General features: G+C 48.1%; 1 protein-coding gene across 1 annotated transcript in view; it reads right to left on the bottom strand.

Moving 5' to 3' along the window:
- ARHGAP31 (Rho GTPase activating protein 31) overlaps nucleotides 1-11810 on the bottom strand; it is a 60047-nt gene extending 48237 nt beyond the window's left edge. The window contains exon 1 of the mRNA XM_031613172.2: nucleotides 10589-11810. Coding sequence (XP_031469032.2) covers nucleotides 10589-10688 — 100 coding nt within the window. The 5' untranslated portion in view covers nucleotides 10689-11810. The remainder of the gene's footprint in view (nucleotides 1-10588) is intronic.
- Nucleotides 11811-13711: the final 1901 nt, after the last annotated feature.

Raw genomic sequence — 13711 nt, 5'->3', positions numbered from 1 at the left:
GTGGCAGCTGTTGAACTGGGCAGAGCCCCACTACATGACAGTACGGGACACTGAGTCCAAACAAACCACAGCTCCAACTGAAATTGCTTTTGGGAAATGAAGGAGGCAGTACAGTATGTGCGTGTGTGAAAAGGTCCCTATTCCCTGGAAACAAAAGATAAACTGGAAGTTTTTAAAAAGCAAAGGGCTGGTACCCTTGTTTTACTCTGTGCTCAAATAGCAGCTTTTCCACAGAAGATGCTGAATGAGGCTAAGCTTGCCATCTCCTGAATCACCACCCCCTGCCTGCAGCAGACTGTCTTGGGCAACTCCCATGCAAGCACTAATCAGATGTGAACCTGCTCAGGCTATAATTGCTGCAAGCAAGGCTTGAGGCTGAGTAGCAGCACGCTTATTTAGCTGTCATGTTTAGGAGCCTAAGCAGTATCCAGTTAATCTTCTCAAATCCCATTACTGAAGTGGAGTGACAGATGGGTATTTTAGCAGGCTAGAATAAGGACTAATTAGAAGTCCTAACCCTGCTTTGTATTTGTTACACTTCCCTGGCTCTGAAGCAGGTTTGATAGCAGTGCCCAGGTCCCCATGCCTGGCTGATCTGCGGCCACAGAAGGACCTCCTCCAGGTTCCTCCAAGTCCAAGTGGGACCCCAGATCCAAACCTTGCTGGGATCTGGAACCGAGTTTCCTGGCTCAGAGCCTTTTTGTGCTCTTTGCATAGCAGAGCTCAGGCAGTAGCGTGTGACTGACGCTCACAATTGAGCCAGGAAGGAAGAATAATGGAGTCAATAGATCAAAACCATCCCTTCTCATTTACTGCTCTTAAGCCTGCCTTAGGCACAGACCCTTGATATATTGACTTTGGCAACGCGTGCATACTGCCATCCTGGCAATTAAGGTATTTGAATGGAAGGAGAAAAAATGAAAACTAAAGAGTTAAGGAAGGGAAATCAAAAGTTCTAGCAACAGGGGAGAATCCCCCTTGCCTTCTCTGTGACCTGGAGCTGTCAGCTCAAGCCAACTCCACAGTCTCTTCAGAGGATCCAGGCCATTTGTTTTATCTTTTCTTTGCTTCATTCCTTTACCTTGTTGCACTTCTGGTTTCCAGCTGGAATGGGATGGGAAGGAAGAGAGTGGGATTATGTAAAGAAGGCTGTTGCGCTGTTTTTCTGGCTTGATTATAAGCAGAAGGTGCAATAAATCTCACAGGAGAGCTCATTCTCATTTAGTGTCTTGTGGATCTGAGACTACCTGACCAGAGCAAGGGTGAGGCAAATGCAATAGCAAGTAGAGAGGATAAAAAGAGCAAAATGGTGAAGCTGTTCCCCTCTCTCATTCTGCACAAGGAAAGAAAGCAATTCAGCCCGGCTGACAGCTTATTTATTTCATCTGAACTGCAGCTTTGGGGTCCAGAAGGAGAGCTCATCTTCCCATTGCACCACTGAGCCTCACAAGGGATGAGTGCAGGGATGAATAGAAAAACAAGCATGAGGTGCACATGGAGCAAGGGTTTTTTTTACGCAGGTTGGCCCTGCTTGCTGCCAAGCCACCTGTCTGCAGCAGGACAGACGGTCACACTCACTGCCAGAGATGGCAAATGCAGAACGCTTACAGCAGCAAGAATATCTCAATTGAAATACTCAGATTCATGATGGCAGACCTGTCCTTTTCCTTCTAGTCTTCTGGGTTTGCTATATCAGCATTTTTGATTAATCAAGGAATACAGGCAGTGAGCACTGCAGAACTCTCTCTAGACTGGATCTTGCCTTCTGTGCCCTGCACCCCACATTTAGGGACACTTTGTAAGCATGTCAGCACCTTTCGGGTAAAAAAGGCAGCATTGATGCTGCTGTGTCTGGTGAAAACCACAGTGATATTCTCTATGTGAAGTTTGTACCAGAGATCCTAAGCCAATCTCCTGTCTGTCATCTGTGGGAAACGAGTTACACAGCAGAGTTAGAGCAGGAATGTCCCCCAGCCCTTTGGATGCTCATTCCCTGTTTTAGAGATGCAGGTACATCTCCTCTAAGCATTTAGCCACCTGACAGTATTTAATCACATTACAAAAGCAAATGCACACACCATCCTAGGTGGAAGAAAGCAGAGTAAGGACATGAGATGCAGAGAGAGTTTTCCATTTTGTTCGGGGGTTAGTTTTTGTTCTTTCTGTAACTGTTCTGTGCTTTACAGAACTAAACAAAGCCTCCTGTTCCAGATGATAAATCTTCAAGCTGCTCTTGGCCCCAGAGAGCACAGAAGATAATAGCATTTCCAAAGGCATTTAGTTAGCTGAGCCTTGAGTGTAGAAGAGGGCAAAGAGGAGGAGGAGATAAATGGCCGTGAACCCAGCTCAGCTGCTTGGGGCATATTTGTGAGAGCAGCAGCCACAGCTGAGCATCCTGCATGGAGACACACATGTTCCCAGCCCTGCCCAGTCCCTGTGCTGGAGCAGGGCACACAACACAGCCACTAGCAGAGGAACAAGTAAGGCCATCTGTCCCCAGCTTTCCACCTCCATGGGTCTACACCTGAGGATGATGTGCTGCCTTGCAGCACTGTTTGTGGCATTCTATTAAGCCAAGGCATGCATAGCTTTCATAAGATACAGCATATCAGCCTATTATATAAAGCATACATTAAGTTGCTCAAGCTGGCCAGCAGCAAGACTGCAGAAAGCATTAAAGAATAGGAGATCTTTCTGAAGAGGTAATTCATTTTTAGTATTAACCAGAGCAGAAAGGATGCCCCAGCTGCATTTTCAGCCTATGTTGGGAGGCCAAGGCCAATTTCTGACAGAAACCATGCACGTTACTAGGAACATTAGAAAAACCATGAAAAGCATTACTTAATAATAAGTGGAGGGAGGTGATCTTTCCCCTCTGCTCAGCACTGATGAGGCCATGTCTGATGTACTGAGTCCAGCTCTGGGCACCCCATAAAGGAAAGACAAGGACTTCATGGAGCAAGTCCCGTTCAGTGCCATTGTCACATTTGCTGCTTTCCACATGTACATAAGTTTACCTAAGTCCAAATCCATCCAGCTAACCCAGCACTGCTGAGAACTGGGGCTGTCACAGTGCTGGCACCAGGATGGAGGCAGGCTGCTTTGAACCTAGGCTAAGCTTCTCTTTGCAAACAGGGGACCAGCAACAAAATGCAAACGGTGTGCGTTTTGCTCTTTCTCTTCTGGTGCTCTTTTGTTAAGAGCAAGAGAAGTCTCCACTGGGATGAGAACTGGGAATCCAATTCAGCTGTCATCATGCTTAAGGCAAGAGGGTGAGGCAGAAGAGGACGTCACTATCTGTTTCAGTGGTGCACATCAAAAGGCTTCTAGGGTTAGGGACTCTACTCCTCATTCCCATACATCATAATAGTACTGGTTTGGCTCTTTAGTGAGGCTAAAGTTTAGTATCAGTGTCCTTAACTTCATTATATGCAAGGGCTACACATGTGACAACAAGATCAGTCTCAAGCCCATGGTAGGCACTTGCACATCTACTGTCACACTGGTGCAGAATACCAGAAAGTCTGCTTGTGGCTTCAGATAAATATAGAAAACAGAGGATTACATTATTGAATTACATATGAAAGTTAATGATACAGTCAGCACAGTTGCCCCACATTATTTAATTCCAGAGTAAATTCAATTTATGTTGCTCTGTTCTGTCTGTGTCCATTGTAAACATGCTGCGGATTTTTTTTGTTGACAATGCAAAACACATCCACTGAAGTTATCAGCAGAGAAGCTGAAGGTTCTGGCATACTAACAAAGGATAACTGGGACTTGAGGCCCTGGGAATGGATGGAAAGTTGCCCTTAAAATAACTGACAGCGGAGCCAGTCAGCAGCTTTGATCTCGTGCTAGGTACCTAGAACAATGTGGATAAGATCCTTAAGATCATCAGGTCCAGCCATCAACCCAACACTACCAAGTTCACTACTAAACCACGACCCTGAGCACCACGTCCACACACAGGTTGCTGTGTCAAAGTCACAAGTTTACCCAACCCCTGTTGGTGGTTCAAGACTGGAGGCAGACACCGATAGTTCTCTCCTTTTAGTCATCCTCAATTTGTACTTCACATGTAGGGAAACAACATCTGGCACAGATCAGAGATGTGGTCTAAGAAATGACACGGGTGGCCAATGTGACAGCCACCTCATCCCACCCCCAGCAGGATGGATATGCTGCTGGTGATGGGGCTGTTTTCATTTCCCCTAATACTATTAAAGGAGAAACACTGAATCATATGTCTTTGACACAGCTCTGATTGCCAGCAAATGCTGCTGCTGTAAAACTGTGTCATAGATGCAAAACCTGAGTTATGGGTGCAACAGACTCTCCAAAGCAGAACCAGGCCCACACTGAAAACTTTAGAACTGAGCACTGAAATCACTCAGATCACTTGTTCTCACACCTACACCAGCTGTGTTATACATCCACCTCATGCAGTTCCAGCGTTTCATCCACCACGGGTATTTGCTTGAGCCCCTGCAAGCTGTCACATCACAGGCATTGAGATCCCTATCTTTGCTGCCCCACATCCAGATGAAATCAGCTGTCACCAACAAAGAGAAAGCATCTGCTAAATCAAAATACATTTTCTCATCTAGGATCTGAAGGGAAGACGTGATTCACACTGTTCACCAAGCATGGGGGAGAAGGCTGGGTCAGAGCGGGTCTCAGTGCATGTAGATGACACGTGTGCCTCCCACAGTGCTTGGTGAGGGAAAGGGAAAGCAGAAAGCAGCATGGAAGAGTTCTCTGCTAATCACAGAGCTAACAACAAAAAGTCAATACAGAGCAAGGAGCTGAGCTCGATACGAATGCTTAACTGCAGTAACACCATGCCACAGGGACACAAATCTCCAGTTCTCAGGAACCAGAAACAGATTGAGGAAGTAACACAAACATCGTCCAAAGCAAGGAGGAACAGTGGAGCAGCAGAAGCAGACAGATGGCTCCTGCTCCCGTTGTTCCCAATGTCTTGCTGCTCTCACTTTGTTGCCATAGAGGCTGATGTCTGGGACCCATAACATGATGCTCTGCTTGTGAGAGTGGGTGGAGAAAAGCAAACTGTGTTATTAACAGTTTTCCCCTTGCACTCTCCGTTTTGACAGCACAGTGTCTCACCTCTCTGTCCTCTACATATGCCTTGCACCCTGGAATGGTGGCCCTAGTCTACCTCCAATTCATATGCTCATCCTTTTCTTTTGCCTCTAATTTCAGAACCAGGCTATCCTGCTGGCTCCCATCACAAAGATGAGGGTATGCAGCCTTAACATGCAAATGTCACATTCCCAACCTGGAGCAGACACCACAGAGCACAAGTCATGGGGCTGCTTGCTCCATCAGCAGTGGGAAATGGAGAGCAGACTGCAGCAGCACATCCAATGCCTTTCCAGCCAACCCAAAGAGACTTTGCTTGTCCCCTTCTCCTTCCAGCCCCTGCTACTTCTTCCCACACCAGGTGACAAACGTTTGCATAGCCCCAGAACGATGTGGATCAGGGAGCTGATCTGGATTGAGAGCAACCTGTCTGCAAAAAGAGAGAAAGGTTTCTTTTCAGATCAGTCCTTGAGACAGAACTCCCTAGTGCCACAGTTTCTAATTTCAAGAGCGGGATGAAGGCAGCTCTTCATTCTTCTGCAGCAGATTAAACGAGCATGTGGCGTTTTCATTTTACCAAGGAGACTTTAAAATAATGGCCTTGTCTTTTTCCTCCACATCGCCATTAATGATCCTTCAGCAGTTTTCCCAGGCCTTTCTGCATGCATCACTAACCAAAAGCACCTAATCAAAAGCAAGGGCATGCATTCACTTCAATATGTCAACACCAGAGCAGCTTGAAAAGAAATAAAGCAAGCAGACACAAATGCATCTTTTCTGGCAAAGTAATTCTGCAGCATCTAATTCCACTTCGGAGCCCAGAAATTCACACTGTGACATGGGGTAAATCTTAGATGTTCAACAGCATTAGGCAAAAGCACACACCAGTTGCTACACACCTATGTGTGCTACAGGTTTTTGCACATGCCCATGCTCAGCCCCGCCTGCTCCTATCCCAGAAACATGCAGCTGCACACATGAGGAAGGAAAGCCCTGTGACCCAGAAAAGTTGCTCCACATCTGGGCTGCAGGTTTGAGGGCTGGCTCCAAAGGGAGCCTGTCCTCAAAGCAAACTTTCTTCCCGAGTGGCAGCTCTCATCTGTCTGAGCTCAGACGAGGCAGTTTCACCATGAAATACACGGCATCAGAACCAGGTGAGGCTGTCCCAAACCAGTCAGAGAGCACCCAGGGCCACCTTTCCTTGGACAAACTTATTACCATTGAATTATTGCTACTATTTCCCCTTAGAAACCCATGCCAATCCTCCAGTCTTGACCTGCTGCAGCTCTTAAAAGCTGTTAGAATTTCGTTTGGGGAACTAGTGCCAGCCAGAACTTCTACATTTTTATGAGACCACTAGCTCTAAATGAAAACTTTTCATACTCTTTCATTCAAATGCAGCTGTGACAAGGCAGGAGCAGTCTCTGCAAAGGCAGATAACGTCTTCCTGTGCTACATTTGCAAAGCACAGCTCCCTTCCCTCTGTGCCTCCAGGGAATGATGCTGGCTGGCCACGAGCTTGGCCATGGCAAGGAGAGTACGATGGGACTGGTGGTTTCAAAGCTCCTCCAGTGAAGCAGCACTATTTCTGCAGCAAACAACAAACAAAGGCAATAACCAGTGCTGGGCAAAGTGACAGAAAGTGTTTGGGTGCCACTGTGGGAGCTGTGGGGAGTGTGGGAGGGGGTTAAGGGGAAAAGCTGAGCTCATTGCATCCCAACCAGACAACATGAGGCAGGAAACAGATGTGCAGCAAACCACAGAGGGGTACAGTGACACCAGTATTAATGGCTGATGGGGGAGACTAGGATGTGCCAGTCAGACCTGCAGGCTGAGAATAAGGTGTCTAGCCTGAGGTTTGGCCTTTTGCTGTCCTGATAGCCTATCCATGCCCATCATACTAAGATGGAAGAGAAAGACTCAGCTTTTTTCTGAAAACTACCTGGCTCTGAACAAATGATGCAGAGGTAGATCTGAGTCAGGAGTGATTCCAATGCAAAAGAACAGACTGTCTTTTACCAGAACAATCCAATTTTTATAGATGCTGCAGTCATTGCTGTTTAAAAAGAATGGAAGTTGTACCTGATTGAGTACCTTGTAACCCAGTTTGAGTCTTCCACACTAGAAATACTGGTAGTATTAATCTCAATTTTTCTTAGTTCCTCTTATTTTAACAGCTTTGAACTTTTCAGCCCCCTCTTGAAACATTCTGTGATATGCCCAAAAGCAAGACTATTGTTTCTGACTATTTTCTTAAGCAGATCAGATTGTCTCGCCTCAGTTAAGGTTTGTGCACAGCATTGCATCACCATATTCTCTACTGGCCCACCCATCACTATAAAATAGTTGTCATTAAGGAAACTGGGGTCCCAACATGTGGCTCCCACTGAGTTCAGAAGAAGCACTATGTGCTTTTACCCGCTGGACACCTAGATGGTTATCAAGAGGCCAAAATAAGGCTCTAATGTTAACCCTTCAGGGCTAATAACTAGCTAGATCCATTGCAGCAGTACAACACTATAACAAAGTCTGACACAATGAAATGTTTCAGTAGAGATTTAGCCATCTAGCCAACAGAAAGACCTGAAAACATAACTCAGATGTGCACTGAAGTTTCAAAAAACAGAAAGCAGTTAAGGAGTCCAGCACTGGTTTTCTTTTTCATCTCATGATTTTTGTGGCCTGACTCATGACTACAGATGCTTGGGAGCACTGATAACAGCCAGCCCCCATAAGGAGCACAACAGCTCTCTGTGTCTAGACCACTGGCAGGAAAAGGCCAAGTAGGGTCAAACGCAGCAGTGACAGGAACTGACTTGAAATGTGGTAAATTTAAGGCAGCCGAGCTTCAAACCAGCCGCCAGACAGCAACATCTGTCCACATCGCTGAGCTGGGTCAGGTCTGAAGAATCATTGTAGGGCTAACAGTCTGTAAGCTCCTGAACTACCCCACTGAACCTGCTGAAGTATTTACCTCTACACCACTCTTAAATACTTTGTAAGTCTGACACAGCTTTTACTGTATTATCATAAAGCTCATTACTAGGCTCACTACACTGGGCTCGGCTCATCTGATCAGGGAACAGTGGGATCTCGTCACCTTCCATTGAAACGCAGCCATCTCTGATGCGAATCATGGCTAGTTATTAAAGAGTTAAATGACAGGAGAGGAAACGCTGATACCTTAAGCAGAACATAACTCTCTCCACTGGAATTTGGCAGGGACACAAGGACTAAGGTCCTTGCAGAAAGCACAAGCCGCTCTTCAGCAACCACAAGCATGCAGGAGCTCAAGTTGTGCATTTCCTCCACAGAGCATCACGCGCACCGTGCAGCACCCCCTGTCTGTAACAGCTAATCCTGAGGGGAAAAGCCTGAATTGGCTGTGCTAGAACCTGCTTTCACAAAGATCCACAGCAAACCCTTTCCTGGAGAGCAGCCGACACGCTCTCCCCCTCCTCAGCTGCCAGCTTCCATGAGCAGACAGGTACCAGCGCTGCCTCCAAGCAGGGAACAGACAGAGCCTGCTTCCACCAATTAAACATACATTTCTCAAGCAGAGAGAGTCAGTGTTTTGCATCTGTGACAAAGCCTCTGCCTGCAGAACTGCTGGCTTGTCTCTGAGAACAGGCAGGACAATGTAACTATCCCCAAACTAGCTATCACTCCTGCTCTATTGCTCTTCTGATTTTGTTTCATAAAGTCCAGGTTGCAAATTCCTGGTGACATCTGAATGTTCACTTCTTCCCAAAAGGCCACCTTGGCACTCTTGGTCACATTCCTACCGATCCAACACAACTTACTTCTCAATAAACTTCTAACAACCGAGTCTTTCATTTCTGGATCCCACAGCACTGGGCCACGGGATGTGCTATTCAGCAAATAGCAGCACTGTACAAAGGGAAAGGGACTTCACGTCCTCCCCGGTTCTCCTCAGCTCTGAGGGAGAAGTAGGTTGGCACTGTGAGCCATCCCACAGATGAGACAATGCCCTTCTTTCTTGCACCCAAACAAACTATTTTAAAGAACTGCAGGGTTTCTGGTAATAAATTTTGCTGTTCTGGCATAATTTCAGCTGCAGTAATTATGTCTCATCCTTAAAAATCCCCCTTGATGCTCCAGCTGAATATACTGCCTGTACCTGCCTTCCCCATGCTGTTTTTCAGTGTTCCTGTAAACAGCTGTAAATTGTCCCTCCACCACTGCTGCTCACATAAGCACTGAGTGGAGTTTATCTAGCTGTATCTTGCTCTGCCAAAGCAATATCAGTTCATTAAGTCTGTTATTCTGGCTGCTTCGATTCAGTGGCCATTAAGAGCTATATAAGTTAAAGGATACAGTAATTGTTACTGTCGGCTCACAATGAAATTGAATGACTGGCTTTCCCCCATACCTGAATAAATGCATGTATATAACATTTTATCTCAGTGATATATGCTCTGTCCTCTTCCCAGTGCTGTGGAAAGGACATCCACAACATAGTCCATCCCGCTGCCAGTGTCATTCCTCCCTTCACTCCATCAGCCATGCTCATCAGCAAATGAAAGACCTGATTGTACAGCCCTGCTCGCACAGCGCTGACATTGCTGCTGGAAGCTCTCCTACTTGGAGCAGCCTGACATCGGTAAAAGTTAACTGACTCCAACTGGCACAGAGTACTAACATCAGGGATGGGAACAGGAGTGTATTTATCTTTCCTTATTCCATAAGTCAAACTCTCTGCTTCTTCTCTCATCCTCCAACCTTCTCTTGGAAAAATCATCGTGCATCCTCCCACAATCAAGGCTGACTGCTTCCAGCTGAGGACCCTCTAATCTTATCACAGTTACCTCTTATCTGAGACACCATGTTTCAATCTCATACCTGGGAGCACAGCAGTCAGGGGGAGGAGTAGAAGAGGGAAAGAGAGAAGGCAGCGCAGTGAAAATGTTAGCTCATCTGCCCCTCACACCTCACACCCAGCCCTGCACCACCTCCAGCTTCTGTCCTGCCTCAGTCCCCCAGGAAAAGGACAATAAGGGACATGGAACCAAAGACGGGCAGATGGGAAGTCCCCAGCCCCTCTACGGGCCCTGCTGCGCTTTTGTCCCACAGTCTTCAGGAATACTGGATCTGAGTGGATGCAACACTCTTCTCTCCAAGCCCAGCTCCCTAGTGCCTCCAAGGCCAAGGGGATGGGAGAAGGCATCACAATATGCATGGGGCCATCTGTGCCCTCACTGATGCAGCCTCATCCCCACACACCACGCTTCTCATGCAAGACCCATGCAGGCGCATCACCAAAGCAATCCTCTACTTGTTCATTCATTGCGAGTGCCTGGGCAGTGACTCTACTTCCCACAGATAAAACAGATCCAGGTTGCCTAACCCTCACCTTTGGGAAAGGTTCAGTTTCCAGTCCCGCCAATAAAAACTCAAACCCAAAACCCTGGACGCGCACTCCACTCATCTGCAACCAGAGTAAGAATAAAGAGGCATTTACCATCCTGCCCAGAGCTCTCCAGATGCTCCGTCAGGTCACAGCCGAATGCGCTCGCGGCTCCCTTCCTCTTGAGTTTCTGCTTGGCTCCCTTGTTCTTCATGAGGTTAGTCCCAAAAGAGGTTCACCCCCCTCCTGCCTTCCCCCCCGCCCCCCGGCCTGGTGCGGGGAGACAAAAACTGGCTCTTCTCAGACCACCGCCCGCGTCCCGCTCCTGGGAGGTAGCATCAGGGGTCCCACGCGGCGTCCAGACAGAGAAATCAACATTAATCCCCACCAGATGTTGGGCTGCTCCGGTGGCAGGGGAAGTTCAGGGTGCAAGGAGGCTGCCCAGCAGCGATCATAGCTCACTCCCGGAAGGCTTCGCATCGAGGGGAAGCGGCTGGTGGACTGGTGCCCGCATCCGAGCTGGTGAGATGAGAGCAGGGCGGTGGTGGCAGTGAGGACTGCTGTCCCTCAGAGCAGCCCTGGGACTCTGCAGTCACCCTTCTGGGTTTCTTCAGCCAGGCTGTCGCTGCCGCCAGCCGCAAGCGTCCCGCTCTGGTCTTCCTTCTCCCAGCTTTTGGAGGAGAGTGGGTCCTCCAGCGGACTAATGGAAAGGGACTGGGGAAGAGCCTGTGCGAGGCTCCTCGCTGGCTCCCCCCCTTCCCCTCCTCCTGCCGTCGGACAGCGGGAGGAATGAGAAACCAGCTTCCTGTCCTGACTCCCTCGCCCGCTCTCCCTCCTTTCCCCCCTTTGACAAATCCTAGGATTATCCAGCTGAAAAAAATGCTGAAAGGAAGTTCGCCGAGGAGGAGCGGAGCGGGAGGGGGAGGTGGAGGGATGCAGAGGACGTTTTTTTGGCAGTAAAGTGCGTTTGTGAGCGAGAGGCTGAGGAAAGGCAACGAGGGGCTGGAGGACGGAGGAGGAAGAGGGAAAGCCTGCCCTGGCCGTGGGCAGATAACAGGCTGATGGAGGAAATCACAGCTCCCTTGGCACCGCTGATGCCCGTGGTCGGGCACTTCCTGAGCTGCCAAGGCTCAGCACCAAAAAGGCCTGAGAGGAGAAGCCAAGAGATCCCTGCCACCACTGGTTCTTTCATTCCAAGGCATCCCTCCACCGTGGCTCTGTCCCTTCAGGGTATGCCTTCCTCTCTAGAGGCATGGGCTGGGATTGGCAAAGCATGAGACGGGAGCAGAAAGTTGGGAAATGAAAGACGGGGAGGCGGGAACCATCCTCCCTCCTCCCTGGCTCTCGGCAAGCAGAAACAGATGCTGTTCCTGTGCTGTACAGTCAGCACCCAGAGAAAGCTGCCCTTTGCTGAAGAAGAGATTCGGAGGCAGGAAGCTGCATCACCCAGGAGTGTCAAGAAGGAAAATGGGACAGCTCTTCCATTCAGCACCAGCTCCTGCACCCATCCAACACCTCTCTCCGTTACACACATCTTGTGAGAGCAGTCCCTTATGCTTTGCCTGTATTTTCTCTTCCAGAAACTCAGAGCTCCTTCCAGGGCTGGGGATGCCAATGGGATGCATGCTCCTTAAAGGGAGGCAAGCCTTGCTCGCCAAGGGCTTCGCTGCCCCCTCTTGCCCCATGCCATAGAACACTCTGTGGGTCTTGGTGGAAAATGAACAAATAAAAACAGGTCCTTGCAGCTTTTCACTAAAAAACAGCTATAATCAGTCCAAGAAGTTTTCTTTTTTGTTGTTGTTCTTGTTGTTTTTTAGGAAATTTATCCAGGAAACAGTGCAAAGGACTCCCTCAAAATCCCTCCTGCCTCAACTCCCACCAGCACAGAAATCTGGCCTCCTCCCACAGACCCACACCCCTTCTGACAAGTTTTTGACAAAGTTTCTCAGATAAACCAAGTTCCACTGCAGTCCTTCTGCTGCCAAAATCCTTTCAGTTTCTGTCCCTTTATGTGGTGACTTTTTTTAAAATTTTTCCTCAAAAGGGTTGAATGTTATCACATTGCATGTGAGGAAAAACTCCACCAGTCCTAGTGAAGGACCTTGAGCAATTATAAATCCTATTGTGCAGCTTATCATTGTAATTATCACCAGTATCCCTGTTTTATAGCTGGCTGACTGAAAGATGATTTGCAGAAGGGTATCAGAGAGAAGGTATCTTGCCTGTCAGCTCTCACCCTCCTGCTCCTGAGTTCTTTCCACAAGCCCGATGGCTGTTCTCAGGAACCCTCCAAGCCCACACAACACTTCAAAATGCCTTGAATCTATCCTGGGATTCTCCCAGCACCTCACATCAGGATCTCTTCCTGTAACAGCATGCTGCCAAACCCATCGCGTGCCACAGGACATCCTGCCTGCCTGCCAAGGCTTCCAATGGGTCAGACAGACAACAGGACACTCAGAGCTGGGTGTCTCGCCTGGCCATCTTCTGTAGGAAAAAAAACCTATCTCCTTGCCCTTTTTGTGGGAAGCACATCCTCTCACTCACATCTCACATGATGCTGAGACCCAGAGCAGCTACACCACTGAGAATCACCATGCCATCTTCTTCAAAGTCCAAACCGCTGTAGGGATAGACAGTGTGAAAGCGAAGTCATGTCACGATGTGAGGAGCACCAGAAGAGGCTGGGTCATAAGGGTGGCTTGTGTTGCAGCAGGACAAGGTTCAGCACGAGGACAGAAGGGATTGCCCAGAGAGACCAGGCTGGGAGGAGGAGGTCAGGCAAGGTGAGCGAGAACCAAACAAGGGAGGCTTTACAAACTAAGCATTTCATATCACAGCCTAAAATCAGAGCTGAGCCAGGGGATTTTTCTGAGGGAAAGAGGCAATGTTCTCCTCCACAGAGGAAAAAATAAGAAGCCTGGATTTGTGCAGTCTGGGAGCCGGAGAAGTCTGCAATAGCTGGGGTGAGCAGTGGGGTTAAGATATAATTCAGTGTCCCTCCTGGAAAAGCTTTCTCAAATGAAAACATGGTAAAGCCAGAGAGGAAAAGAGCTTGGGCCAGATGCCCAAGATAAAAAGGAGTCCAAAGCAGAAACAGCTGGCAAAAAATAGGGGAATTTTTATCCCACTTAAAAAAAAAAAAAAGAAGGGGAAAAAAAAAAGTGAGTCTGCAAAACAAAAACAATACCAAGCCAAGCAGGAGCTCTCACAGGAACTTACAGACAGCACGATGGC

This window comes from Phasianus colchicus, chromosome 1 (genome assembly GCF_987193195.1).
Source record: "Phasianus colchicus chromosome 1, bPhaCol1.hap1.1, whole genome shotgun sequence".
Taxonomy (NCBI): Eukaryota; Metazoa; Chordata; class Aves; order Galliformes; family Phasianidae; genus Phasianus; species Phasianus colchicus.
This window is presented reverse-complemented; position numbering and strand designations above follow the sequence as displayed.